Source organism: Mustela nigripes, chromosome 7 (genome assembly GCF_022355385.1).
Source record: "Mustela nigripes isolate SB6536 chromosome 7, MUSNIG.SB6536, whole genome shotgun sequence".
NCBI classification, from domain to species: domain Eukaryota; kingdom Metazoa; phylum Chordata; class Mammalia; order Carnivora; family Mustelidae; genus Mustela; species Mustela nigripes.
The window spans coordinates 95,372,882-95,400,511 of NC_081563.1; the positions used below are offsets into that span (position 1 = coordinate 95,372,882).

The 27,630-nt window shown below is 41.9% G+C and overlaps 1 protein-coding gene and 1 long non-coding RNA gene across 3 annotated transcripts; one reads left to right on the plus strand and one right to left on the minus strand.

Annotated features, from left to right (window-relative positions):
- LOC132022653 (uncharacterized) lies at window positions 1–27,630 on the minus strand. Of its 2 annotated transcripts, none has more exons than XR_009405663.1 (3): window positions 27,405–27,630; window positions 7,794–7,888; window positions 1–513 (listed from the first exon to the last, which is right to left on the minus strand). It is a non-coding gene; the product is annotated as an uncharacterized LOC132022653 (long non-coding RNA). The 2 variants fall into 2 exon arrangements; XR_009405662.1 differs by lacking the exon at window positions 27,405–27,630 and adding an exon at window positions 25,917–26,105.
- Window positions 9,611–10,099, plus strand: LOC132022652 (cytochrome b-c1 complex subunit 7-like). The gene has a single exon (XM_059407892.1). It carries the CDS (start codon window positions 9,719–9,721, stop codon window positions 9,956–9,958), a length of 240 nt encoding a protein of 79 aa, XP_059263875.1. The 5' UTR covers window positions 9,611–9,718; the 3' UTR covers window positions 9,959–10,099.

Consider the following 27,630-nt stretch of genomic DNA (forward strand, 5'->3'; position numbering starts at 1 on the left):
TTTCCTCCCTTCCTCTACGATTATCATATGGCTTCATTCCTATATGGAACCTAAGAAACAGTGTAGTGTATCATAGTGGATTTTCTTTAAATGATGTTATTTTGATACCATTCCATGTTTGACTGAATTTCACTTTTCCCGAAAAATGACCCATTCCAGTGAGGTGTCCATTTGCCCTGAAGGGACGGGATTCTTTTTTTTTTTTTTTTAAGATTTTTTATTTATTTATTTGACAGAGAGAAATCAAAAGCAGATGGAGAGGCAGGCAGAGAGAGAGAGAGAGAGGGAAGCAGGCTCCCTGCTGAGTAGAGAGCCCAATGTGGGACTCGATCCCAGGACCCTGAGATCATGACCTGAGCTGAAGGCAGCGGCTTAACCCACTGAGCCACCCAGGCGCCCGGGACGGGATTCTTCACTCTTGTTCAGTGAGTTAGGATCCTGAAGCAGGTGTCAGGAGAACCTCAGCATGGTTATTGTTCCATAGGTGCCCTTGCTTGGCCTCAGTTTCTTTATCTGTAAAATGATGAGTGATACAAATGTTAACTATTTTTCCAGAAGGTTTTCCAGCTCCACACTTCAATGGCTACAGAAAGCTAAATGTGGTTTAATCTATGAAAGAAGGGGTAAAAATATTTACTTCAACTACTTCATGAAGACACATAACCAAATAGAATGGAAAAAGCAGAGGACTGGAGCTCCAGTAGGACTTGAGTGAAATGCTTTATAATGGCAAATATCATAGGAAGTTCTCTTTTCTATGAACACAGAGGTGAGGGCTGGCCTTTTCATATCCACAAACTTCACTTTTGTCTTTGGATATTTTCATTAATCTTTAATATAGATTTACATTCAGGCTGCCTGATAAGACCTGATTATAAAATTCCGAGAGCATATTCTAATCCTTGATCTCATAATATGCTATCATTTTTTTATTTTGAAATTACATTCTAATTGACATATGATGTTATCTTCATTGCAGGTGAACAGTAGTGATTCAGGAGTTCTGTATGTGACACAGTGCTCATCACAGTAAGTGTACTCTTTTTTTTTTAATTTTTTATTTTTTATAAACATATATTTTTATCCCCAGGGGTACAGGTCTGTGAATCACCAGGTTTACACACTTCACAGCACTCACCAAAGCACATACCCTCCCCAATGTCCATAATCCCCCCCTTCTCGCAACCCCCCTCCCGCCAGCAACCCTCAGTTTGTTTTGTGAGAGTAAGTGTACTCTTAACCTTTATCCCCTATTTCAAACATCCCCCCACCTGGATCCCTCCAGTTTGTTCTCTATATTTGAGGCTTTTTTTTTTATTGTCTTTTTCCCCTTTGTTCTTTGTTTCTGTTTCTTCAATGCCACACCTGAATCAAATCATATGTTAACGTAACACACACTAGCTTTAAGTCTTACCTCAGTTTCTTGGTCAGGGTGAGTTGTGGTGCATAGACCACCAGGTTCAGTCCACAGTGGCTCCCAGGGATCCCCACCCCTGCTATATACCTACCAGTGTATAAACTGAGTGGTTGCTAATGGATTTCTGACCAAGAGAATACAGTCCAAGAGATACTCTTTAACCCCTTTAAGCATTCATGACCAAACATTGTCATTTTCCTGTTACTGACTTGTGTTCCCTCCCTTTCTCTCAAGTATCCCCCAGACTGGGAAAGCAAGCACTGGTGTTTAGAACTGCCTTACATAGAGGCCACAGAGAAAGCAGCCTAGCAAGTGACCAGGCTAATAGCAGAAAGGAACACAAGCTCCCAATTTAGCTTAAACTCAACAAACTGAGTTTCCTTCCCCACTACTCCCATGTAATCCAGAAGGGAACACGAGGAGAGGCCTCCAGGTGTGAACAAAGCCCTGCCCTGGCTGTTTCACTTCCTGACAATCAAAACATCTCTTTGTTGCTACCAAATTGTTGCTGATAAATCTCTTTTGAGTGGCAAAAGAGATGAACTTTTGTCCACTGGTCTGCTGACATCTTGTTTCTCCGTGGGGTTTTTGGACAAGGGGCCTCAACATCAGCTGGGAGCATGTTGGAAGTGCAGACTCTCAGGTCCATTCCAGACTTACTTAGTCAGAATCTGCATTTTTCCAAGATATGCAGGGGATCAGAGCCTGAGAGGATCCGCCCAAAAAACCACTGTGGAATGTTCCACAAAGAGGAAAGCTAATCGGCCACCTTGATACATCAATGGGGAAGTGGCAGTTAATTCCTGGGCCTTTTTGGCCATTGCTGTCATTCTAGAATCCCCTGAAGGGTTGATTCCCCAGTGGCCCCAGTGGGAACTGTCATGGAAGAAAGGGACACCCTCCAGGCTGGGACTTAGAGCAGCCATGGAAGCTAAGCATGGGCCCAACAGCAGAAACTCCAACTCACCAAGGCTGAGAGATTGCTCTGGAGCTCTATGTTGTTCTCTTGCTAGATCCTTTTGTGTCAGCTTATGTTATTGGGGATTTTTCTTGTATTGCTGGAACCTGCCCTCTTAGATTCACTGTGGCTATATCTCTAAGTTGTGGCATCCTTGGCTTGTCATTATGCTTCCATGTAATTTTAGACTTCCTCTTTGACTTCTTGGTTGACCCAGTTCTTATTCGGTAGCATGTTCTTTAACCTCCATGGATTCATGATTTTTCCAGGTTTTTTCTTGGGATTGATTTCTAGTTCCATAGCATTGTGGTCAGAAAAAGATGCATAGTATGATGTCCATCTTTTTGAATTTGTTGGGACTTGTTTTGTGTTCTAACCTGTGATCTGTTCTGGAGGATGTTCCATGTGCCCTTGCAAAGAGGGAGTATTCTGCTGTTTTAGGGTGGAATGCTCTGTCTCTATCTGTTCAAGCCAGTATATCACTCAAAGCCATTGATTCCTTGTTGATTTTCAGTTTCGACCATGTCTCCATGAATAGAAGTGGGGTGTTAGATTCCCCACCATATGGTATCACTGTCAAAGAGTTCCTTTAAATGTGTTATTAACTGTTATATGCATTCGGGTTCTCCTATGTTGGGTGTCTAAATATTTAAAATTTTAAATGGTTCTATCTTATTGCGTGGTCTCCATTATTATGATGTAATGTCCTTCCTTGTAGTAAGACTACATATATATATATGTATATATATATGTAGTAAGACTCAAGGAAGGACATTACATCATAATGTAATGTAGTAAGACTACATATATATATATATATATATATATATATATATATATATATATAGTCTGATTTGTCTGCTAGAAGTATTCCTTGCATTGTTTTGGCATCCATTTGCCTGATAGTTCTCATCTGCTCCCTTTCAATCAGTGCCTAGGTCTACGGGGTCACGGGAGTTCTCCATTTCAGATAAATCAGTGTAACTGTGTCAATTGAGACTGAGTGTATAAACTGGTGAGTGAGACCACAGACATCAGAATAACATGGACCTAACAACAGTCCTCATGGCCAGCAAGGGGAGTGTGGGGATTCTCTGAGCAAGGATATGGACCATTATCCTGGCCAAAGAGAACCAGTCCCTTCTCCCTCATGCCCCAGCCAGGGAACAGTGGCTACCATGGATCTTACTAAGAGGATGGGCACCTGGAGGGCATTTCTGCCAATGGACTGCTTAAGGAAATGGAGGAGTGATGGAAATCCTAGCTCCTAGGTCAGCAAAGATGTGAATGGAACCAGGCCCAGCTGTGGTCTTCAAGTGACACCTCCCCATTTTATCCCCCACACTCAAAACAAGCAAGGAAAGGAATCCAGAGATCATGGACAAAGATGCCAGGAGGATTCCAGTCTTGGTAAAGGGTGTACCTGGAGAGTCTAGAGGGAGACTGAGGATGGAAAGTCCGGACTGCCCTTCATCCATTTACACACTGTCTTCTTCTTCTTTTTTTTTTTTAAGATTTTATTTATTTATTTGACAGAAATTACAAGTAGGCAGAGAGTCAGGCAGAGAGAGAGGGAGGAGGAAGCAGGCTCCCTGCTGAGCAAGAAAGCCCAATGCAGAGCTCGATCCCAGAACCCTGAGATCATGACCTGAGCCGAAGGCAGAGGCTTTAACCCACTGAACCACCCAGGCGCCCCTACACACTGTCTTCTTCTGGCTTTGTCCCTTCCACAGGCAGGATTGGATCTCTTTACATGTTTTTCCCCACTTAGTCTTGATGCAATTCCAGAGACTGAACTAGAAAATGGTCAGTTCTAAATACTGGGTCCAAATAAACAAAAACCCCAACACACAAACAAAAACCCATGTCACAAAGGAAGCAAGGCATAGTCCTCTTTGCTTTAGAGCAAAGAAAGGCAGCCCCTCTCCTGGGCAGGACATAGTTCTGGAGAGTGTAAGGAACTGTTAAAGCCTCACCAGTTCAGTGCTTGTTGCTGCTGTTCCTGGGAAAGTACCTGCCACCTCTCCATCTCAGGAGTCCTGAGGGCTGTCTCTGCTGTTTGCCCAAATTGCGTACAGTGAAATGAACCTGTCCTCTGGGAAATGGGACTTGGGGGTGCCTCTGGTAGCTAGTGAGGAGGGCTGGCTTCCTCCCACATAGAATAGGTGATGACTCTAAGATCTCTTAGCTCAGGGATGAATAGGACAGTCTGTGCATCTTTTCCATTACTGAAGGAAGTAAAAGAACCAAACCACACTCCTGAGCTAGAAAAGTTTTTTAAAAAAGGAATTTAATATAATACTATTTTAACCTATGAAAAACTATGCAATGCCATTAACTACTGTCCCCCCAAATAAGGAAATAGGTGGGAGGAAGAGGTGTTAAGTAGATGGGATGCACACACCACAAGTACCCCACCTGCTGAGGAAGAATCCTTGCACAGCCACTAGTGACACAGGTTTAGCCATGATGGTGGCTGAGGCCAGTTCTCCTGGTGCTGGAGTTCTGCTGGCCAGCTAGGACCGGGGCTCCAGCTGGCAGGACAGGATGTAGCTAAGGACAAAGGGACACCTGTGAGCTGACCAGCAACTTCACATCAGGAGTCCCTTCCTGGGTTTACCCACATCTGGAGTCTGGCACACCAGCAACAAGGCCGGGGGCTGCCCAGGGAGCCACAGAAGAAGGATTCCTGGAGGCAGGAAGAGTCCACCCTGACCCTCACCCAGCTCCTCCTCGCCTATCATCCTCGCTGAGCCATTCCACAGTTGGAACTAGGCCCTGAATGGATCCTGGGGCTCTAGGGTATACTTCTCAGCAGCCATCTGGAGCAGCATGATGTCCCTGAGGTCTCGGTATTCGTGGGCCAAGATAGAAACACAGGATGCAGACAAAGCATGGGTGGGGAAGCTGCAGGGCCTGGTGAGGGCTGAGCAGCAGGACAGAGGGCCCATCCCATGTCTTGACACACATGGCCACCCTCCTGCCTGCAATTCATCCAGTCCCAACCTCTTCTCAGAGGCAAGTAGAAATAGGCCCTCCTCTGGGAAACTCTCCATCATGCCTTTTCTCCATCCCTACTGACTAACTAGATGGGTCTTGTACTTCTTGCTTGACAACCAATCCCAGTAAATGTGAGAGGGAGGAGGTAGAGCCAAGGAACGTTCTTCCCAGAGACATCTCTGATTCCACTGCCTCCCCTTCCCTACAGGAAGTGCCACATATGCTCACCTTATTCTTTTTTTGGCAGTTGATCTCATTCCCTTGGAAAGTGGACAAGCAATGTCCCTCAGAAGGAGTCCCCTGGTTAGTACTAGCACCTTACAGCCACCCCTTCTTAGGCTGCACTTAGGCCAGGACACAGGAGGGGCCCACTCAGATGCAGACAATGGGGCTGGGGTCTAGGCAAGGCCCTGGGTTCCAGAGAAAGGAGGATGTGGGGGAAGATGAACCAGCTCCAGGTAGGGACACTGCAGCACAACCCTTGTGATGACAGAAGGGGCAGCCGAAGCCTCAGGCAGGCAGGGGCTGCTGGGCTACTCAAGTGTTGCTGATGTGCAGCATCCTTCCTTCATTCTCCTCCCACAGGCAAGCTCTGGGGGAGATCCTGCGGACCATTCAGACAGACCTCATGCAGCTTTGCCTTCAGGAAGCTCTGCTGCTTCACCAATCTTGGACACCAGTCTAGGTGCAGCCTCCTTTCCCTCAACACTGAGATGAGTAAGAGATCCCAGCTCACAGGGGTAGCTGTGAGGCTGTAACGAGAGGAGGTTTGCCAAGTACAGAGAGCTCAGGGATCAGTATGGGGGCTCTCTGCTCCCAAACCTCAATTGCTCCACAATTCTCAGGCTCCCCTACCTCCGATAGTCCTCCACTGCAGTATCCAATGTCACCAGGTCAGTGAGGAAAGTGCCAGGATAAGGTATGACACCCAGTGTCATGAGGGGCAGGGTTGGATGAGTCCCTGCACTCTGGTGCCACAAGGACCTTCCCCTGAAAAGGCTTCAGCCTCCTGGCCCACCCCTGCTTCCCACATGGGGAGCAGCAAGGACCTTTAGTAGTTTGCCTTCAGTTTCCTTTCTCCTTGCCAGACCAGAACATCAGACTCCTACTGATCGCCCCCAGGACCTCCTTGGTGAAAATCAGGGTATGGAGCCCTGGGCCCCTCCACGGCCACAAATGCATTCTGTATGCAGCTTTCTAGACCCTCCTCCTGGTCATTGGGAAATAAGAAATGTAGGAAATGTGGCAACAGGAGGTGGAGCTGGAGTTGCAGTTCTCACCTTTCCTGATTTGGAGGCTTCCAGCTCTCAGGGCAGAGCCCCTCTCCTCTGACCTTGGAGGCCCTATACCTCAAGCACACTCAACTCTTTGGCAGCCTCCTCAGGGTTCTCTGCAGGTTCCTTACCAGGGCCACTCCTGTAGGGCCAAGGACAAGTTCCTTGAGGCCAGAATACCCTACGTCCACTTGCTCCCACTGTCTTTGACGTCAGACCCTCCAGACCCTATACATCTGGCCTAAGCCCACTGATATTGATGCTCCATTATCCAGAAGCATGCCTCGAGCCCTTCCAGAACAACAATATCAGCTACCACATTTAGTGGTAGACATAAGGTGGACATGCTACCTTGATGGTAGACATAAGGCAGACATGCTACCTTGATGAGTAGTTTCTTGCAGTGTGGGTTGTCTTGAGCACACAGCTTTTTTTTTTTTTTAAGATTTTATTTATTTATTTGAGAGAGAGACAGTGAAAGAAAGCATGAGAGGTGAGAAGGTCAGAGAAAGAAGCAGACTCCCCATGGAGCCAGGAGCTCAACTCGAGACTTGATCCTGGGACTCCAGGATCCTGACCGGAGCCGAAGATAGTTGCCCAACCAACCGAGCCACAGATTTTTAACAATTTGAAAGCTCTTCCTGAATAGAGGGAAAGAAGGTAGGATCAGTGTAGGAATAATGGGACAGGGGAGAGTGCAAGGCCCTTTTCCTTGGGAAGCCCTACATGTCAAAATGCATAAATGAGGGTTTTCTCTGGGCTCCTCTGAGCACTAAGATCTCTGTAGGACAGAGGAGGGAGTTCTCCTGGGGGTCATCCTGGGCATCCCTTCCTGGATTAATTGAGCAACTCTGTTTGGGGGATTTTGGTTACCCATGGGCAGAGAGTTCAGTGGCTGTCAAGTGAACACGTGAGAATGTTGAATTCAGCTCAGCACAGGGTGGGACATGAGGAAAATTGATTAGTAAAGCAGGAGCCTCCTGGCCTATTCCCCAGGAGGCTGAGAGAACTGGCCCCAAGCCTGGGTCCTTTGGTTAGGGTTGGCGGCCTCCCAGGAGGTCCAAGCTGACTGAGGGGGTAAAGGGAAGGCTTATGGGAGATCCCTCACCTATCCTGGTCTCTCCATGGAGAGAAGCCTCCTCACCTTTAAACTTTCTCCCATGTCCTGTTCAGGTGGTGAATGGAGACACTCTGCAGAGCTGCGAGGATGGCATGCAGGGAGGAGTAGTTCCCCAGGATCTGACAGGGAAGGAAGAGAAGGAGCTGTCAGGGGGAGAGCAGGAGCCCCATCTGCTCTAGAGCTTCAGTCTCCCCTCAGTTTACAGCTCCCCTCTTAGATGAAGCAGGTATCCAGGAACCTGCAGAAGGGGACAGGTAAGCCCTAAAGAGTAATACTGCTGGGGAGAGGGAGGATTTTCCCATTGCACCATGCAAGTTAAGGTCAGCCTGCCCCCAGGAGGAAGAGCCTAGGGACTGCATGGTCCCTAGATCTTAGACCAGGGATTTCAACCCTAAGAAATGATAGAGAGAGAAGAGCTATTCTGGAGGCTCAAGAGAGCAACTCAGCTGGGCCTCTCATAGCAAAACTTGGCTACCTTGATTCAGTGCTCCACCACCACAGCCTTGTCCCAGGCGTCATGCTTGGTTTGCCAAAGCAGGTGGTATGACACAGTTGGCCATATCATTAAAGTGGGCAAATGTGGCCTGGACTGTGGATGTCAGTTGCTCATTGCCAGGCTTGTTCCTCCTTGACCAGTCAGAGCCCAGGGACTGGTGGGGCAGCACTTTCTTGAACAGCCCCTAGAGGACAGGGGCAGGAGAGCTGGGTCTAGGGCAAGTAGAGTGAGCAGTCTGCATAAGATTTAAGAGGGCACCAAAATCTCAGTAATTAAAATAAGTAATATTTTAATATGATAGGCTTCTCAAAGGCAAAATTAATGCTAAATAAATCCATGGTGAACATTATTAAAGTTTTAAATAATTACCAGTGTTCAGCTGAGCCTTATTGGAGCCTAAGGTAAAAGGAAAAATGTGTACCACTATAAATATGTTTTTATGGATTTTTAAAGGTTAATTTTTTTCAAGAACATTTAAGCTTTGAAAAAAGAGCATCTCAATATCAAACAATCAAAAAGTTTTAAAACTCACTATTAGCTTAAATATTTTTGCTTAAAACACAGAATGCATTATAATTTTATTTTTCTGCTTTAATGGAACAAATTCAGCATTTTCAAAATCTTCTTTGCTTATCTCATTTTCAATTGTGAGAACTGCAATGCTTGACAATTTCTCTTGACAAAGTAACAATCTTTTAGATATATTTTCAAGGCCACTAGTTCACAAATACAGTTCTAATCTAACTTTAACATTATAAAATGGATTCTTACCTGGCTTTCCATTTTAAGAAACTCTCTCTGTATCATGTCTCAAACCAATTAGTAAGCAAAGGTAGTATACTACCAGGAAAGGTACAAGAACACAGAGAAACAGACTTTGGGGTGCATGGCTTGCAAGGTGTGCTGAAAGTTGCCAGTCAATCAGGAGCACAGAACTTTCTGGGAGGATGCAGTATCTATGTTAAGCACTCAGGAGCAATAGTACACTGGAGGAATTTTAAATTAATCTCAGAAGGAATCAATGACCTAAATGTGAAGCATATGCACTATAGAATTTTTAGAAGGAAGACAGAAAATCTTTGTGATTTTGGCTTAAGCAAAGATTCTTTAGACAGGACACCAAAAGCACAATCCATAATAAAAAAAATTATACACTAGGCTCTATAAAAACTAAAAATTTTTCCTTTTTGAAGAACAGAAGGGAAAAAGACAAGTCAGAGATGGGGAGAAAATATTTCCAAGTCACATGACTGATAAAGCATTTAAATCTGGAATATACAAAGAACTTTGAAAATTCAATATTAAGGAAACAAACAACTGAATTAAAAATATGGTCAATCAGAGGTCTCGGGTCAAAATGGCAAGCAGGCCTGCCATTGCAGCATCAAGCCAGTGGCTGGAAGGTATTCGAAAATGGTACTACAATGCTGCAGGGTTCAATTAACTGGGGTTAATGCGAGATGATACAATACATGAGAATGATGATGTGAAAGAAGCCATAAGAAGGCTACCTGAGAACCTTTATAATGACAGGATGTTTCGCATTAAGAGGGCACTGGACCTGACCATGAGGCATCAGATCTTGCCTAAAGAGCAATGGACGAAATACAAGGAGGATAAATTCTACCTTGAACCGTATCTGAAAGAAGTTATTCAGGAAAGGAAAGAGAGAGAAGAATGGGCAAAGAAGTAATCATGGAGTTGAAAACTGTCATTGCATCTGCCCTCACGTATTTTTAAGAAGTTGAATAAAGCTGAAATGTACAATTTAGAACTATCTGAGCTGCAAATGTATTGCTTTAAATAAATATCTATTATGATTACTAAAAAAAAAAATATGGTCAATCAATTCAAACATACAGACTGCCAAAGACGTACGGATGGCAAATAGCGCATGAAAGATGTTCAAGATCATTAGTCGTGAGTGAAATGCAAATTAAAACCACAGTAAGATATCACTACTACTGAAATGAAAGGACTGATCATACTAAGTGTTAGTGAGAATGTAAAGTAACTACAACTGTCATACTGCTGGTGAGAATGTCAACCATTACGGGAAGCAGTCTGGACATTAAACATAGAACTTTACACGATTCAGCCATCCCATTCTCAAGAGACAGGAAAGCACCTTCACATATGAAGACTTGTACACAAATGTTTACAGTAGCTTTGTTTATAGCCAAACACTAGAAGCAACCCAAATGCCCATCAACAACTGACTGGATAGACAAAACTATGGTGTACCTATACAATGGAATGCTATACTACTCAGAAATGAACTATTAATAGGTGCGCTAACACAGAAGAATCTCAAAATAATTAAATAGCGTGGAAGAAGCCAAACAAAGAATCATGCAGTGTATACTCTTCTATTTCTGTAAGATTCCAGAAAATCAAACTAATCTAAATGACAAAAAGCAGATCGGTGGTGACCTAGGGACTAGGCAGGGGGTGGGAAAAGGGCATAAGAAAACCATTGGGAATGATGGTTATGTTCACTACCTTGATTGTCATAATGATTTCACAGGTAGACACCTATGTCAAAACTTCTCACAGTGAACATTATCTACATATAACAATTATTGTATGTCAGTTATACTCCCCAAAAGGAGCTTCCTTTTTTAAAAAGGAAAACACAGAGCAGGTGGTCTGGAAGTAACTAAGTGAAAGATCAGGAGGACAGAGGTTGTGTTCAGATAAAGGTCTGTATGGTGACAAGGGTGCAAAAGATGAAGTCAGGAAACCATGGAGGATGAAGGGTCAAGTTACTGATGGGTAACTTGGCAAGAATGGAAAGGACTCAGAAACAACTAAGCCATTAAAAAAATAAAATAAAATAAAATAAAATAAATAAGACAAGTAAGCAGATCAGGAGGCATGGCAGTAATGAGGACAGACAAGAGTTAGTCAGGGGAGAGGTTTCCACAGAGAGGGTGGTAGATGAGGTCTGGAATGGGCCTTGGAGAAAAGACAGACCATGATCTCACTCCCACAAACCTGGGGGAAACAAGCCTGAGAGAAAAGCCAGGTTTCAAAGAACCAAGGAGGTGGGTCCAAGAGGCTGAGGCTCTAGGGTTGTTACGTAGCCCAGTAAGAGGATTTCCAGAGGTCAGGGACAAAGTGGGAAGGAGGGTAAGAAATGCAAGGCAATGATTTTGAAAGCACCCCAGAGATGACCCTGGGAAGACACCTAGTGGATCAAAGGGGCATTAGGCCCAGCTACCACCTGGTGGACACCAAGGCAGGGACCCTATAGTTCGGCCTGGATGTGATGCTTCTCTGAGGGACCCTTACTTTAAAGTGCACAGGAGACCCTGCTCCCTCAGGAACACGGGCTTGTGCTGTGTCCTCACTATGGGTGACCCAAGAAGGGCTGTCGGGCTCAGGGTTCCAAGAGTAGTTAGAGCCCAGTGAGCTGTAGAAACTTTGAGAAGAGCCTACTCAGAATCTGTGTTCACATCCCAAGCACTGTCAGGCCAATGGGCAGCCCAAGGTATAAAGCAAGGGATGCTCTTAAAAAGTCATAAACAAATCTGCAGCTTAATTATCCACTGGCTTTTATATTATAATTAAGAACCTGGTGGAGCAAACTAGATTAAAAATGACTCCTATAAACACCCCATATGAGGTACTATGTGTATTTTCCATTTGAGCCCAACCGTTTAAAACCAAGGGCTATTTATTTAGAAGATTTTTGATATTAAACATCTCCGGTACAAAATAAATCCTTTCACCCCCAGCAAACATTTATTGCACTACAGGCACAGCACTGTTCCCTGAATGGGACAGGACCTCTGCTTCCTAGAGGCTCACGAGCAGTAAACCCTCTTCAAACAGACACAGAGAACTTGAATCTGCACTGATGAGGCATGGGCACATGGAAGGGGGCCACAGCCTGCCCCTGCACCAGACAGCCTTGGTTGACTGATGTGCCGCTCCTATCATCTCTTCACATGCTGGCAGCTCTCATTATTACAGAGATAAGACTTCAAGTGCCCATTCTTGTCCCCCAGGATGTGCTGGCCTAAAATTGACTTTCAGAAAATCTCCCCATTCATAATTAGTCACGGGAATTTATGAACAGCTGAGTAGCACGTTTGCAGACATCATGGCTGGTGAGTGTTCTGTTGGCCGCTTCCCTCGTCTTATTCTCTAAACCTCACTTGAAGCTGTATGTCTAGATGCCTGGAATCATGAAGGGTGTTCATTTCACGTTACAACACTACAACTCCCAACAGGCTTCCACATTCAGAGGCTTATATATAGCAAGCAGCCAGGCTTAAAACCCTTAAGCACAGAGAAACTTATAGACTATATTCTCCCTCTAAAAAGAGTTTAGAGAGAAACAGAACCTCTCTCCTTGCTCTGGACAAAACAAGACAGCAGGATAAGAAACTGACTTCAAACACTGCCACTTGATGTTTTAAATTAACTTCTTCTGTGTCTGTATAAAACCTGGCTATCCAGTAGGTCTGAAAACTTTTAAGTCTTGCAGGATATAGCAGTTGCTTTTATTTTAGATTTCTATACTTAGGAACATTATTTGTAGTGTGGGGAAGAAGCATACCGAATCAGTGGTGTGTCAACCCAGCTTCAAGTTTCTAACCCAGTATTCCAGAGCATCCTGGCCACTATCAGCCACAGTGACATTTAATCAAGAAATTTATACAGTAGTGTTCTTCAGATCAGATCAGAACTATTAGATAGCTAGAATATAAAAGATCTAAAATAAGGAATATTAGATACTTAGAATGTCTGGAACTGACTAGCAAAAAGCTTCCTGTCCTAGCCTCAAGAGGTTTCACGGAAGTCAAGAAGATACCGAAGCTATGGTAATATTTAAGGCACATTCCTTTCCCTTTGAAATCTGCTGTTTCCTTATAGTTTCTTAGTTTCCATAGCAAAACTTGGTCAAGACCCTGATGATATGTAGATGCCATTTTTTTTATAGATGAGAATTCTATTTTTTTTTTCATTTATTTATTTTCAGCATAACAGTATCATTATTTTTTCACCACACCCAGTGCTCCATGCAGTCCATGCCCTCTATAATACCCACCACCTGGTACCCCAACCTCCCACCCCCCCCTCCACTTCAAACCCCTCAGATTGTTTTTCAGAGTCCATAGTCTCTCATGATTCACATCCCCTTCCAATTTACCCCAACCTCCTTCTCTCTAACTCCCCATGTCCTCCATGCTTTTTGTTATGCTCCACAAATAAGTGAAACCCTATGATAATTGACTCTCTCTGCTTGTCAGCATAATCTCTTCCAGTCCCATCCATGTTGCTACAAAAGTTGGGCATTCGTCCTTTCTGATGGAGGCATAATACTCCATAGTGTATATGGACCACATCTTCCTTATCCATTCATCCGTTGAAGGGCATCTTAGTTCTTTCCACAGTTTGGTGACCATGGCCATTGCTGCTATAAACATTGGGGTACAGATGGCCCTTCTTTTCACTACATCTGCATCTTTGGGGTAAATACCCAGGAGTGCAATGACAGGGTCATAGGGAAGTTCTATTTTTAATTTCTTGAGGAATCTCCACACTGTTCTCTAAAGAGGCTGCAACAACTTGCATTCCCACCAACAGTGTAAGAGGGTTCCCCTTTCTCCACATCCTCTCCAACACATGGATGTCATTTTAACAAATCTAAAAAAACTGGGAAGAATGGAAGAACGTGAGGTCAAGAAAATGGATAGAATTGCTAATCCACAATCTCTTTTTGGCAATTTAAAAATCCAATGCGCTATGATAACTAAAGCATTTTGTGTGGAATTTCCTAGTGGGCAGGACCTGACTGTATCTAAACTCCTGTGGTGGCAACACCCAACCAACCTGAGACTATTCTGGCTTCAGTTATCCCACTGGCGCTGAATATTCATCCCTTAGGCTACAGAAATAAGACTCCTCTTGGTTATAGGGTGTTGTCCAGTCCCCTGGGGTGTATTATATTCATCCACATCAGGTTAATGTTTGCTGAACATCAAATTCCACACTACCATTCTAAAAATCTGAAAAATTCTGATTCCAAAGGACACTTAACCTGATGATCATCATAAAAGGTATGTTGACTTGTCTAACCATCAACTTCTACCCAGATTGAAAAATCAGGCAAAGATACATGCATCTGGAAGGAGCCAGTCTGATTCAAGTACTAAGAATAAAAGCATCAAAACAAGGATGATTTTATATGCAAATGCTCAAACGTCAACATCCTGAAACATGACTCTGACCCTGTTATCCAGCCAGCTTGTTCTATGCACAAGATAAACTAGCTTCTTCTACACACCAGACTAGATAAACAGCACCTGCTCTTAGGCTGGCTCAGGAGACTAGCACTCTGCAGTCCCCATCCAAGAGTCACTGCTCTCGGTCAGACACTATTAAACTGGGTAAAAAAAAGCTGCTTGTACCTGCACTCTTAACCAGTCATGTGGTAACAGTAGCCAGAGTTAAGGTAATCCCCTACACTACCTCCTACATGCATCAAGTCTCACAGCACAAATAGCAAATGAATTTCTACACCCAGTCCCAGTAAGGTTATCCAAGCTGAGGGGAGCCTATTAATCTGCAGACATTTTACAGTACTCTCTGTAGCAAACGAGGATGTTTTTCATAGACAGGACATAAGCAGAATGGACGGATTATATCTAGCACAAATACAGAATTCTGAATGCACTTATTCTCATTTTTATCCATTCCTGAAACACCATGGAGCATTAGAAGTTTCTACGATTCCTCTTCAGATTTACTTACTGTTTGATTTTTAAGTTTTTACCTTAAATACACAACATCAAATATCAATTAACAGAAATGCTATCAATAATGCTATAATTTAAAGGATTATTTGAAAGATTTAAAGACTAAGGCATTTACCTTCAAGTAATGATTTACTCATTCAGTTCAGTAGATGTGTTTATTATATATACTTCACCAAACGGTTCTGTTTATAGAAGGGTCCGTTGTATTTTTCACATAAGTAGGACTAAATGAAATTTGGGATTCTGAATTTTGAAATATCCACTGAACGTGCCATGTTCTTTCAGGTCCCAGGTCTTTCACAGATCAATCTCCCATCTAGGAAACCCTTTCCACACTTCTATATCAAGGCTCGGGTAGAGATTACCTCTCTTGAAGCCTTCGTCAAGTCCTCTGAAGAGAATTGTTCAACTTTCTTCATTGCTACCACTAGTACATTTTTCATAGTGGCAATACTGTAATTTTTTTTTCTCACTTATCCCCCACCCTGGCAATCAGCTTATACAAGTATGGTGAGATATTCTTTGTTTCTGCCCCAGAATTTTTGTTTCTTCCTCAATAGGTATTTGAATGAATGAATAATTAGAGAGTTAAGATCCCATTATGAGGTTACATTCTTCTCAATATGATCATCTGGCAAGGAGGAAAACAGGGGGAACTGTCAGTCTTCAAAGGTGGAAAGACCAAACCAGACAGTTTCTGTTTCTTTAAACAGAAAGCAGGAGTCACAGTCAATAGCACAAATTACACGAGTTGTGCCATGAATAGTACATTGAGAGGAGACATGGTTAAGTGTCAACGGCTGCACAGAAAGGACAGCAGTGCTAATGTGGCTTTATTTCAAGTTCCCTCCTGCTGCCACACCCCAAACTTTCAAACAGAGGAACTCTGCATCAGTGAGAAAGTCTTGGAGACCAAGATATTTTTGTAAGGGAAAAAAAAAAAAAAAAGAAAAGTTACTTAAAAATATTCCGGATCAAATATTTCTGAAACAATTTGGTGCACAGGAATCCCCTGGAGCTCCTGTTAAAAATGCAGACTGATTTGGTAGGTCTGGCTGGGGCCTGACATTCTGCATTTTCAAACAAGTTATGAAGCTGTTGATGTTGGTCTATAAACTATCCTTTTTAAGGAGCACTTGTGGCACAAGGATAGATATTCTGTTTTCCTCCAAAACCCAGGTGTGACTTATCTTACATTTAACCAGCATGCCCTTGTTACCATTCCTTGTTGTAACCTAATCTTGATGGTGCTAATTATATAAAACATCACTGAAAAGTCAACTGGAAAAAATCTATGATTTTAGAAATCTTTAAATTTTCTTACCTATACTCTGGTAATACCACTGAAAGAAAATTTATGCAGGTAGAAATTGCCTTATTTTCTATGAAACAAATGTAAAAAATTGTTAAGATACACAGACAAAATAAACTACACACTTCGTAGTAGTACTCTGTGTGTGTGTGTGTGTGTGTGTGTTTCAGAAAAGAAAAGAAAAAAGCTATTTCTAATAACATAAACGCACACTTGACACTGTAGCACATGCGACAGTGTCTTACTAGCCCCAAACAACTTTCCTTCCCCGAGTGCCTTAAAAGCATCACTGTTCCAAGTTTAAGTCCTCCTCAAAAGAAAAAAGAAAAACTAGAATGATCATTTTCTCATAATTAAATCTTAGCCATTGCTTAAGTTTGTATTAAAGGAATAATTTCTCATAGGCCAGATTCCCCAGGTTTCTACTTTTCACCTTCTACTTTCTCTTCCATTATCATCATTATTAGTCTCTGGACAAGGACCATTATCAAGAAGAAAGATGAATGACCAGGAGGATAAGGAATGACAAAATGAAATTGCTGTCAAGAATTTCTTGAAATTTGTAGCTAAAATAAGTTTAGGATTGCAATTAGGAATTCCATGCCCTTGATCCCACACATTGGACGATACAATAAGGAATGAATGTATGATATACAAGAGTATTTGGCAAATAAAGCAACTTTAAAAAAATGAACTTTTTTCTTTTTTTCCCCCACTCTGCAATAAGTTTTGACAAGTTACTCTCAGGTCATAAGATTCTTTGTACTTTCTCTGCAACCACCTTTTTAAGAAATGTAGAAATCCAAAAATTCATCAAAATATACTTCTTGGTACTGATAACACATTTGACCATAACAAATCCCCGTTGTAGGTTTATCCAAGCTAACAGCCTAACATTGTGAAAGATGAAGGAAAAACATGTATACCCAGATCTCTTGAATAAGCATATTTCCTGGAAGCTCATCAACTGCCTCCTCTATCTGGGCCAGCCTGAGGTTTTGTTTTGTTTTCATTTTCTTGTCTTAACTTTCCCCTGGTCAGTAACATATCCTTGTCTTACTTCATTTGTTCTCCTTTGAGAACCGTGAACATGAACTGTGAAAATCTCCTGAGAAAAGTCATGAGAGGTAAATTTCTGTTAGATGCGGGGGCTTAAAATGGCACAGACTCCTTGCTCTGCCTTGAGGCTTTTCCATCCTCAGCCTTGTGCCCATGGTGCCGCCTCACCATCCCTCCCATGGCAGGCACCACTCTTCACAGGAGCCTTTCTGGGCCTGCTTTCTACTTTTTCTGGGCCACCTCACCACTGCTCTGATGCTCTCTCTACCACATGTTCTGTCGTCTTCCCCGCCCTTGCCTGTTGCTGAAGTCATCTTCACCTTTGCTCATTTAAAGGCGGTATTCCCTCCACCAGAGAGTCAGCCCCATAAGAAAAAGAACACTTCTGTCTTTTCTCTGAAGCATCCTCAGCACCAAGAGAATCACTGGCACACAGCATGTGCTCAAATAAATACTCAGGAGAATTATGCAGGCTTTTTCCTCAGACAACTGTTTTGAGTATTGCAAGTATCCTAATATTTGCTATGGTCCTCTGTTCGTGTTAACATAAAGTGGACCTGGTCTTTCTTAACATGTCATTTATGTAACAATATTTACATTAAAATACATTAAAATGTGTGGGCACTTTTTAAAACCCTAGGCCCGGTGAGTCTTTCCAGTCCTTTTCTTGACTTGTGGGTTCACGCTTCCTGAGTGAACGGCACACCAGTGACTCAGTATCCTACTTTCTCATGCATTCTCCACCAAGAGCACCAGGCACCCCAGCTGCATTCTGCGATCATCTTTTGATCCCATCCTGCCATTGGGTTTTAAAACATTGAACAGAAGATGCTGAGAGAATCACTCCACACATTCAGAACAGATCTTATATGGACTAGATGAATGTTTGCCATGCCAACTATTCTTCAGACCTTAACTTTAATCAGGAAACTAGTGTCGCACTGAATCATGTTTCTCAGCATTCCAAAATACTTCTCTGTCTCCTTGACTTGGGTTTATTTTCTTAATATGCAACAGAGAAAAATGTCTTTTTAATATAAAGAAAACTAAAGAACACAGCAAGATGACCTGTATATATCTAGACACGTGGATGCTGTTAGTAACCACTAGTAGTCTCCAACTTGTTCTGAGGTCAGGCCTATCATCATCACCACTTCTGGATAAAAGTTTTCAGGTTTATAAAATGGATGGACTTTAAAGACACTAAAATATAAACTCAGTAAGCTTTGGCTATGACACACCATGCCCAAAGTCTGAGCTATTAAAACATTCCCAAATGGACAGACTCTTATACAACAACTCAAAGGCTACATCACCCATGCTGATGCTTCTTTTTGTACCAAATATTGCAAGGACCACTGTGTACGCATTAAACTCTCTGAAGTCAAGAAAAGTAAAGCCCCACATGACCATCTGTGTCAAATGTTAAGCCTGTCCTTCAGAAAGCCCCACATGAAGCCTACCCTTGCTGAGGCAAATACATTATGGCATTTCCACTGCAGCTGATATTCTAAGCTACATTACTGGGAATGCCACATAAGTGATTGACATCTTGTTTGTACTTCCACTGGAGAGTAAAATAAAATTTTTTTTCAAGAAAGCTACACAGTGTGAATAAATATTACTGTTCTGAGAAACACATGGCTCTCTTGAATGCTCAGTGCTCAGCTGCATCTATATGGTAATCCATTATAGCACACTTGAAATCGAAATTAGGTATTACTACTGATCGGCACATCAGGGAATCTGTCATTCTTTTAACTGATTATCCATAGTGCTTTTTTCTTCAGAACCTACTGCATGACCAGGAATACTGCAAAACATAAGCTGCACTTTATACAAGATGCCTCAGTGTACTTTAAAACTGCTGATCTTTCTCTAATTTGTGTAGGAAACCTTTTTTCCCCACATTATTACCAGATGATTGCAACATATCCCAGTTGATTCACACTTGATTTCAATTCCACTTAGAAAGGTAGGATGATGAAGAATGAGGACAAGATCATATCCTAACTCATGTGAGGTAATCTACCAAAACAATGGCCAAAGAAACTTGTTCTATCCAGAAGTAGGGAGCACGGGGTGCAACTCTCCCTGACTAGCCACATGACACAGGGTATGAGATAAATGAAGTGTTGACTAGGGAAAAAATAGGGAGCTTGGTTTAAAAGAACAATAAGTCATAGTTACTTGATCTTTTGAGTAAAAAATGTCAGAAACATTCTGATAACTGGGCAGTGGGTTTAAAGGGAATGCTAGGAGAATCTGGCCATATGGACAGTCTTGTTTTAGGCAGACTCACAGCAGGAGGAGGCTGGAAACATGGATGCTTCCAATAAGACTGACAGAGAGAGCACCTTGTTCTTCATCTCTTACTAACCATGACTCCATCTTCCAGTTTGGACAAAATACCTGCATTGAACTCTGGGTGTCAACACTTGTTTCACAACCTAAAATTTCACAGAAATGAGCTAACAGAAGGACCTGCATCATGTTAAACGTAGGATGACTATGTTTCTAGCTAAAAATGGAGTAAGTACTTCTCTTCATTTATGGCAACACCTTCCAGAAGAGTACATTATCTATCTGATCACTAGTCATGCTGTTCCTGAGCAAGGAAAGCACAGCTCCATGTTGTTACATCTTCTTCAGTTTTTAAGACCCAACTGAACCATTACCTCTTCAGAAGGGCCCACTTCAACCATACCTCTCACCACACCCCTCTAAGTTTAGTTCACATGTATAGGCAGACACACAAGGAAATGCCTCAGCTGAAGAAAGGTGCCCACACTCTAACATGGTGGAAACACAGAACCTGGTAAGTAGGTACATGATAAAGATAACTGAATGTGGAATTGTGCTTCTAAATTACAGTAAAGCTTAATGCTTGATTACATCATCACTTGAGAGGCAATACTTTTCTCATTTAAGGTAAAAATGAATGAAGGAAAATATTTCAAAAGAGAGACTAAAATACAGGACAAAGACACGTAAAGGAAATATGGAATGTAATAAAAATGGAGGGACACCTAATTTCTCCCTCCTATATTTTAGGGTCAACCAATACTAAAATGTTGAAAACTACATTAAGCAATTAAAATCCAGAAAGGGTAAAGGGTCCCATCTATAACCAAAACACTTACAGAAATTACTTCCTAAAGCACATATAGAATTGCAAGGAGTCATGGGTTTGGTTGGGGTGGGGTGGGGTGGGGGAGTAGTGCTCCTCCCATGAAAGCAGAACATATCCAGAATATGTAGGAAAGGAGGGAAGCGTCCTAGACAAACATGGAGATTCCACCTTCTGAAAGAGATTTGCTGAAATAGGGTAATTTTTTTAATTTATTTTTTTATTTTCAGCATAACAGTATTCATTATTTTTGCACCACACCCAGTGCTCCATGCAATCCATGCCCTCTATAATACCCACCACCTGGTACCCTGACCTCCCACCCCCCGCCCCTTCAAAACCCTCAGATTGTTTTCCAGAGTCCATAGTCTCTCATGGTTCATCTCCCCAGAATTTCTGAGTCATGTTCTTAAAAGATTCAGTAGGACAATGAATCTTTTTTAAGGTCTAGGAAAATAAAATGGTGATGCACAAATAAGTAACAGGTGGAAATCAGAAAATATTACATGGACATGAAACATGGAAAGCACGAATCTAGAGTCGACCACAGAGTCCTCCACTGTAACCCTGTGTGTCACAAGACCTCCTTGGAACTAGATAGGTTGAACAGAGAAAAATATCTACATAGAGCATGCTTAAAGTTGTAAATTCTGTATCTAAATAAAAATCCTACACAACCCTATAAAAGCAGAATATGAAGAAACAAAAATCAGGCCCATAGTCTTTTTCTCTGAAACATTAAGCTCCAGAAGACACTGTGGCCAATGGCTCACTGTAGGCCAAGCCAAGTAGGATGGGCAATGGAATACCACCTATATGGAGAAGAGAAATTCTGAAGTAGACCAGGTGCTTATGTAAGAATCCAGTACATCATAAAGTTAGCTAACACAATTTAGAATTTTAAGGGAAAAAAGATAATGATTCAGAAATAGTCAGATATATTTGTTTGAAGGTAAAAGAAAGATATTCTAGAGTTGGAGTTATACCAGCCACCTATCTCCCTTCCTCAACATATGAAGCAAATTCATATTCAGGCAAATACAGAGATAACTTAATCCAAAATTAAAGGTGCAGAGGCATAACCACTGTAACAGTGAGCTATACTTATAGAATAGGAGTTACTATGGTTATAAAAACCAGAGTAAATTCTGAAAATGATTAACCTAAGAGAAATAACATTCTAAAAATATTATACTAAAACAATCTGGATACAAAATACTTAAAATAGCTGAAATGTGGGAAGTACAAAAGAGATAGGATTAAGGTAAAGTTTTTATCAAGTACTGCTTTACTCTTGATATGAACAATTACAAGAAAAAAAGTTTTGAAGAGTATTATGCTAATTTAAAAATAATTATTAGTAGCACAGAGGATGATAGGGGAAGGGAGAGAAAACTGCATGGGAAGAAATCAGAGAAGGAAACAAACCATGAAAGACTGGACTCTGGGAAACAAACTGAGGATTATGGAAAGGGACAGGGGTGAGGGGATGGGGCAACTGGGTGATGGGCATTAAGAAGGGCACATGATGTGATGAACACTGGGTTTCATATGCAGCTAATCAATCGCTGAATTCTACATCAAGAACTAATAATGTCCATGTCTGGTCTCTCTACTCTGTTCCACGGGTCTATGTGTCTGTTTTTGTGCCAGTACCATGCTGTCTTGGTGATCACAGCTTTGTAGTAAAGCTTAAAATCAGACAACGTGATGCCCCCAGTGTTGTTTTTCTTTTTCAACATTTGCTTAGCAATTTGGGGTCTCTTCTGGTTCCTGACAAAATGCCAGTGGAATTTTTATTGGAATGGTATTGAAAGTATAGATTTCTCTAGGGGTGCCTGGGTGGCTCAGTGCATTAAGCTTCTGCCTTTGGCTCAGGTCGTTGTCCTGGGGTCCTGGGATCGAGCCCCACATCAGGCTCTCTACTCTGCAGTGAGCCTGCTTCCCCCTCCCCCTCTGTCTGCCTCTCTGCCTACTTGTGATCTCTCTCTCTGTGTCAAATAAATAAATAAAATCTTTAAAAAAAAAAAAAAGTATAGATTGCTCTAGGCAGTATAGACATTTTAACAATGTTTATTCTTTTGACCCATGAGCATGGAATGGTCTTCCATCTTTTTGTGTCTTCTTCAATTTTTTTCATGAGTGTTTTGTAATTCTTTGAGTACAGATCCTTTACCTCTTTGGTTAGGTTTATTCCCAGGTATCTTATGGTTCTTGGTGCTATAGTAAATGGAATCAATCCTCTAATTTCCCTTTCTGTATTTTCATTGCTGGTATACGAGAAAGCAACTGACTTCTGACATCAATTTTGTATCCTGCCACAATATTGAATTGCTGTATGTGTTCTAGTAGTTTTTTTTTGGGGGGGAGGGATTCCATATAAAGTCTTTTGGGTTTTCATATAAAGTATCATGTCATCTGCAAAGAGAGAGAGTTTGACATCTTAATTGACCATTTGAATACCTTTTATTTCTCTTTCTTGTCTGATTGCTGTTGCTAAGACTTCTAATACTATGTTGAACAAGAGTGGCGAGAGTGGGCATCCTTGTTGTGTTCCTGATCTCAAAAGGAAGACCCCTCAACTTTATAGTCAAATAATCTTCAACAAAGCAGGAAAAAATACACAGTGGGAAAAAGACAGTATCTTCAATAAATTGCTGGGAAAATTGGACAGCTATGTGTAGAAAAATGAAACTCGACCATTCTCTTACATCATACACAAAGATAAACTCAAAATGGATAAAAGACCTCAACATGAGACAGGAATCCATCGGAATCCTAGAGGAGAACATAGGCAATAAACTCTTTGACTTCCGTCACAGCAACTTCTTTTTTTTTTTTTTTTAATTATTTATTTGACAGAGAGAGATCACAAGTAGGAAGAGAGGCAGAGAGAGAGAGGAGGAAGCAGGCTCCCTGCTGAGCAGAGAGCCTGACGCGGGACTCGATCTAAGAACCCTGAGATCATGACCTGAGCCAAAGGCAGCAGCTTAACCCACTGAGCCACCCAGGCGCCCAGTCATAGCAACTTCTTTCAAGATATGTCTCCAAAGGCAAAGGAAACAAAAGTAAAAATGAACTTTTGGGACTTCGTCAAGATCAAAAGCTTCTGCACAGCAAAGGAAACTGTCAACAAAACAAAGAGGCAACCCATGGAATGGGAGAAGATATTCACAAGTGACACTACAGACAAAGGGCTGATATCCAAGATCTATAACACTCAACATACACAAAACAGATGTCACGTCAAAAAATGGGTAGAAGACATGAACAGACACTTCTTCAAAGAAGACATACAAATGGCTAACAGACACATGAAAAAGTGCTCCACATCACTTGGCATTAGGGAAATATAAATCAAAACCACAGTGAGATACCACCTCACACCAGTCAGAATGGCTAGAGTCTTTATTTTTAATGAGTGACAATCCAGAGACCTTCACAAATCCCCAAATTAGTAGCAAATAATTCTACCTAAAATATATGGTTTTTCTCTGAACAAAGCACTTGCTAAAACAAATTCAAGAGGAGTCTTCTTTTCACACAAGGATCTTACATGGGAAATGTCAGTCACAAGCAAACTTGCCATACTTTTCTTCATTTCATACATGCTTCTGCGTTCTGGTTAAAAACTGTATTTCTTAGGTCTCTTCAATTTTGATATGAGCACACCCAGTTAATGGTCTTTTTTCCACCTCTTTATTTTTTTTTAAACAAAACAAACAAATCACTTCCAGAGAGTTTCCAACTAAGTAATGAGTAGAGAATTAACACATGCTCAGTGAGATGCCACCTCGTGGTTCCTGCCATCCCAGAAACTTAGAGGATTTAAATGTTCGTCTCAACACAATTAGAAAGTGTTGCAGAGGGGCAGTCAGTTAAGGCTCTGCCTTCAGTTCAGATCATGATCCTGGGGTCCTGAGATTGAACCCTCATGTGGCTCCCTGCTCAGCTGAAAGCCTGCTTGTCCCTCTGCCTCCCTACCTGCCTCTGCCTCATCTGCCTCATGTTACTTTTCTGCCTTTCTCTCCCAAATAAATAAATAAATAAATAAAATCTTTTAAAAAGAAGGCAAAAATGTCACATATCTGCAGTCTACTCAGGACAGGCCACACCACCACGTTCACTCAGCAAATGCCCAAGATCTGCAAGAACAGCTGGTACACTGCATGCAGACTTCAAGCCAGACTCTCCTTCCAATCTGGCCTGTGTCACAAGCACATCAAACTCTAGGTGTCACTCTGTAACAGACACCACACTACACATTCAAACAAAACAAGCCAGAGAAAATTTATAACACACGTTTGTACAACTCTCTCCTGGATTTATAGAAAAAAGAAACCAACTCGTCCAAATCATGTGAACACACTAGTGCACAAATCAATCTGAAAGGAGAGAAAAACCTCTTCACAACTCTCCTGCCTTCTAACAATAAATACTACATGCTAGTGTGAATTTTCCACATGTGTAGCCCTGATGACCTTTCTACTGCCTGCCCTTAAATGATTCCTGGAATCTTAGGGCACCTGGGCCACAACAGAAGTTACACCAGAATGTAACTTCACACTTCCACAAACATGTCTCTAGTTTCCCTTCCCCCAAGGTGAATTGAGTAATTCAGTATATCCTCTTACGTCAATCCCAAGTTTTTCACCTAGAAGTTTCAAGGCATAAAGAAAACTACACTCTTAAATAGTAAATTTAGAGGTTAAAACATCCATTGAAAATGGCTTCTTTTAACTTAGACACTTGTAGTATAATCCAAATTATTAACATGCTATAATCCAATTTTAACCACAAGCAATCCATTCTAAGAATCCCCAGAAAGTACTGGATGTTGATATTTATTTCCATCTCCCATTTGCAGAGATCATAAACATTTCATGATTCAAAGCAGACACATGATTCAAAGTATCACCATAGGCTATAGAAATGAAAGGCCTGGGCCCTATGTTTGATTATTATCCCAGTATCCATTATAGAGCACAGAACAGAGAAGTGATTTCTGAGCTAACTCCCCACCGATGGGAACATGTGAGACAATTGAGGAAAGGGAGCGATGGGCCATCAGGACCTCTACTGTGGTCCCTGCGCAGGGGCCTCAAGGTTTATCAAGGAGCAGATCACACTATACTGTAACAACACTGCTGTCACCAGGAGTTCTTCCCACCAAGGGCTCGGTCGACATTACTAAAAACAAGTATGACTACTGCTGTGAAGTCAGAACAATTATATACATGCCTCTCTTGTAAAATACATATACCATTTTAAAATATACATTAAATATAATAAATATAATACATTAAAATATACCTCTGATGTTATAAAAAAGTGACCTAACATTCTGGTCAGGACAAGCAGTGGCACTGATTTTACTCACCACCTGGAATTCAGGACAGCTTTGGGGATTGGAGCTGGGTGTCTCTACTGGCTCAGTTCTTTTAAAAATGAAGCATTCTCCAGAGAATGTGACCTAACACTAGGTTTGTTTCTTTTTTCCAGTTAAAATCAGTCATTCAGAATTATTGCAGTGACCCAGGAGCTGCATTCATGGTCGGAATCATTCTTTGAAAAGAAAAAAAAAAATCCATGGAAGCATCTAAGTATTTAAAATCCTCAATAAGAACTTAAATTCCAAGGATTTAAGAAGAATCTGTTTTACTTGTTCATTTTGTTTGTTCTTGTCCCTCCTCCACTCAATAACAGTAAAGTGGTCCTTGTGGAAAAAAGATTAAAAAGCAGTAAGAATATGAGAGGTTGGTGGAAGGAAGTCCTTCACTCAGCATGAAAAGGGGGGAGTAGCATGGAAGTATGTTTGCACACTGGACCGTCTGAAGGAAGTCCTGACAAACACAGCAAAGGACAAATAAAGCAGGAGCTGTGGAAACCAGTTATTGCAAAGCCACAATTCTGCTGTCTTGCTATGTGGCATTTGCTCCTAACATAGGGTGTTAACCATTACATAAAGAAAGCAAAAGGATTGTGACTTAATCCTGCTGGATACCTGCCCTCAATGTGCTAGTCTGTCTAGGATTCAGCCCAAGCGATTCCACTGAAGGCTTGCATGGGCTTCAGACTCATTTTCATCTGCAAAGAGTTTTAAGATATGCAGTTCCACCAACAGAAGAACAAAGAAGGTGGGGGAAGAAAAATGAAGTGGGGGGAAATGGTGGGGGGGGGGGTACAGATGGAAGCAAACATCTCAGAATTGTTTATAATCCTATTATATTCATAATTCTAGTTTTTCTTCAGGAAATGCTTCTCTCTTATTAATATCTGAGGTAGAGTGATGCTATTAAGGGTGAAAAGTTATAAATGCTCCCCATCTATACTGGAAAAAATATCAAAACTCCAATTACTGATAGCAAATACAATGCAACAATACAGAGAGTGAAAACCAGCCATTCATTTCACCTTCTTTTGCACAACTCTGGGCGCAGCACTGGGTCTGGTTGTGTTCTTAGTATCAGAAAAGCTAGTAAAAATCCCTTCCCCCTACTTTGAGGAAAAGAATTAGAGGCTAAACCCACTATCTCTACAAGCTCACTTGGAGCAATAAAGAACAAGAGAACCAGTGTTGAATTCCACTAAAGACAGCTTCCACTGCAGCCCTAGAACCATTGCCGCTCAGCTGGGACTCCCAAACTAACTACACCCAGCAAGACTCCATATGCACAAGAACTGCCTCCACTCCAGCATTACCCCCACACCACAGAGGGCAGGAAGATGGTAAGTGGGAGGTGTACGGTAAATTTCAAACAACCAAACTTCATCTTCAGTAATAAAGGAGAAACAAACACTAGTGACCATAGCTTACTCCCCTTCCTCTGTGTGCCCCTGAAGAAGCCCACAGGTCATCGGCACTCACCTGCTGTGGTCTGCCTCTAGCACCCACACCTCTCCGACCTGCATCTCCCCACCGAAGCAAGGGAGGAAGAGACACAGCATACCTCTTCCCGAAATGACATTCAAAGTGTTTTCTTTCTCTTTGGGTGAGGGGACTGAGTGCAGGGAAGATGGGAGTGTGATGGAGACACGAAGTACTGCTTCATTTGGCCATTATATAAAGTATTCTTTTCATCCTAAGACAAGCA

Bases quoted from the DNA above. Each gene is read 5' to 3' on its own strand.
- LOC132022652 (XM_059407892.1), top strand. From the start codon at position 9,719: ATGCGAGATGATACAATACATGAGAATGATGATGTGAAAGAAGCCATA.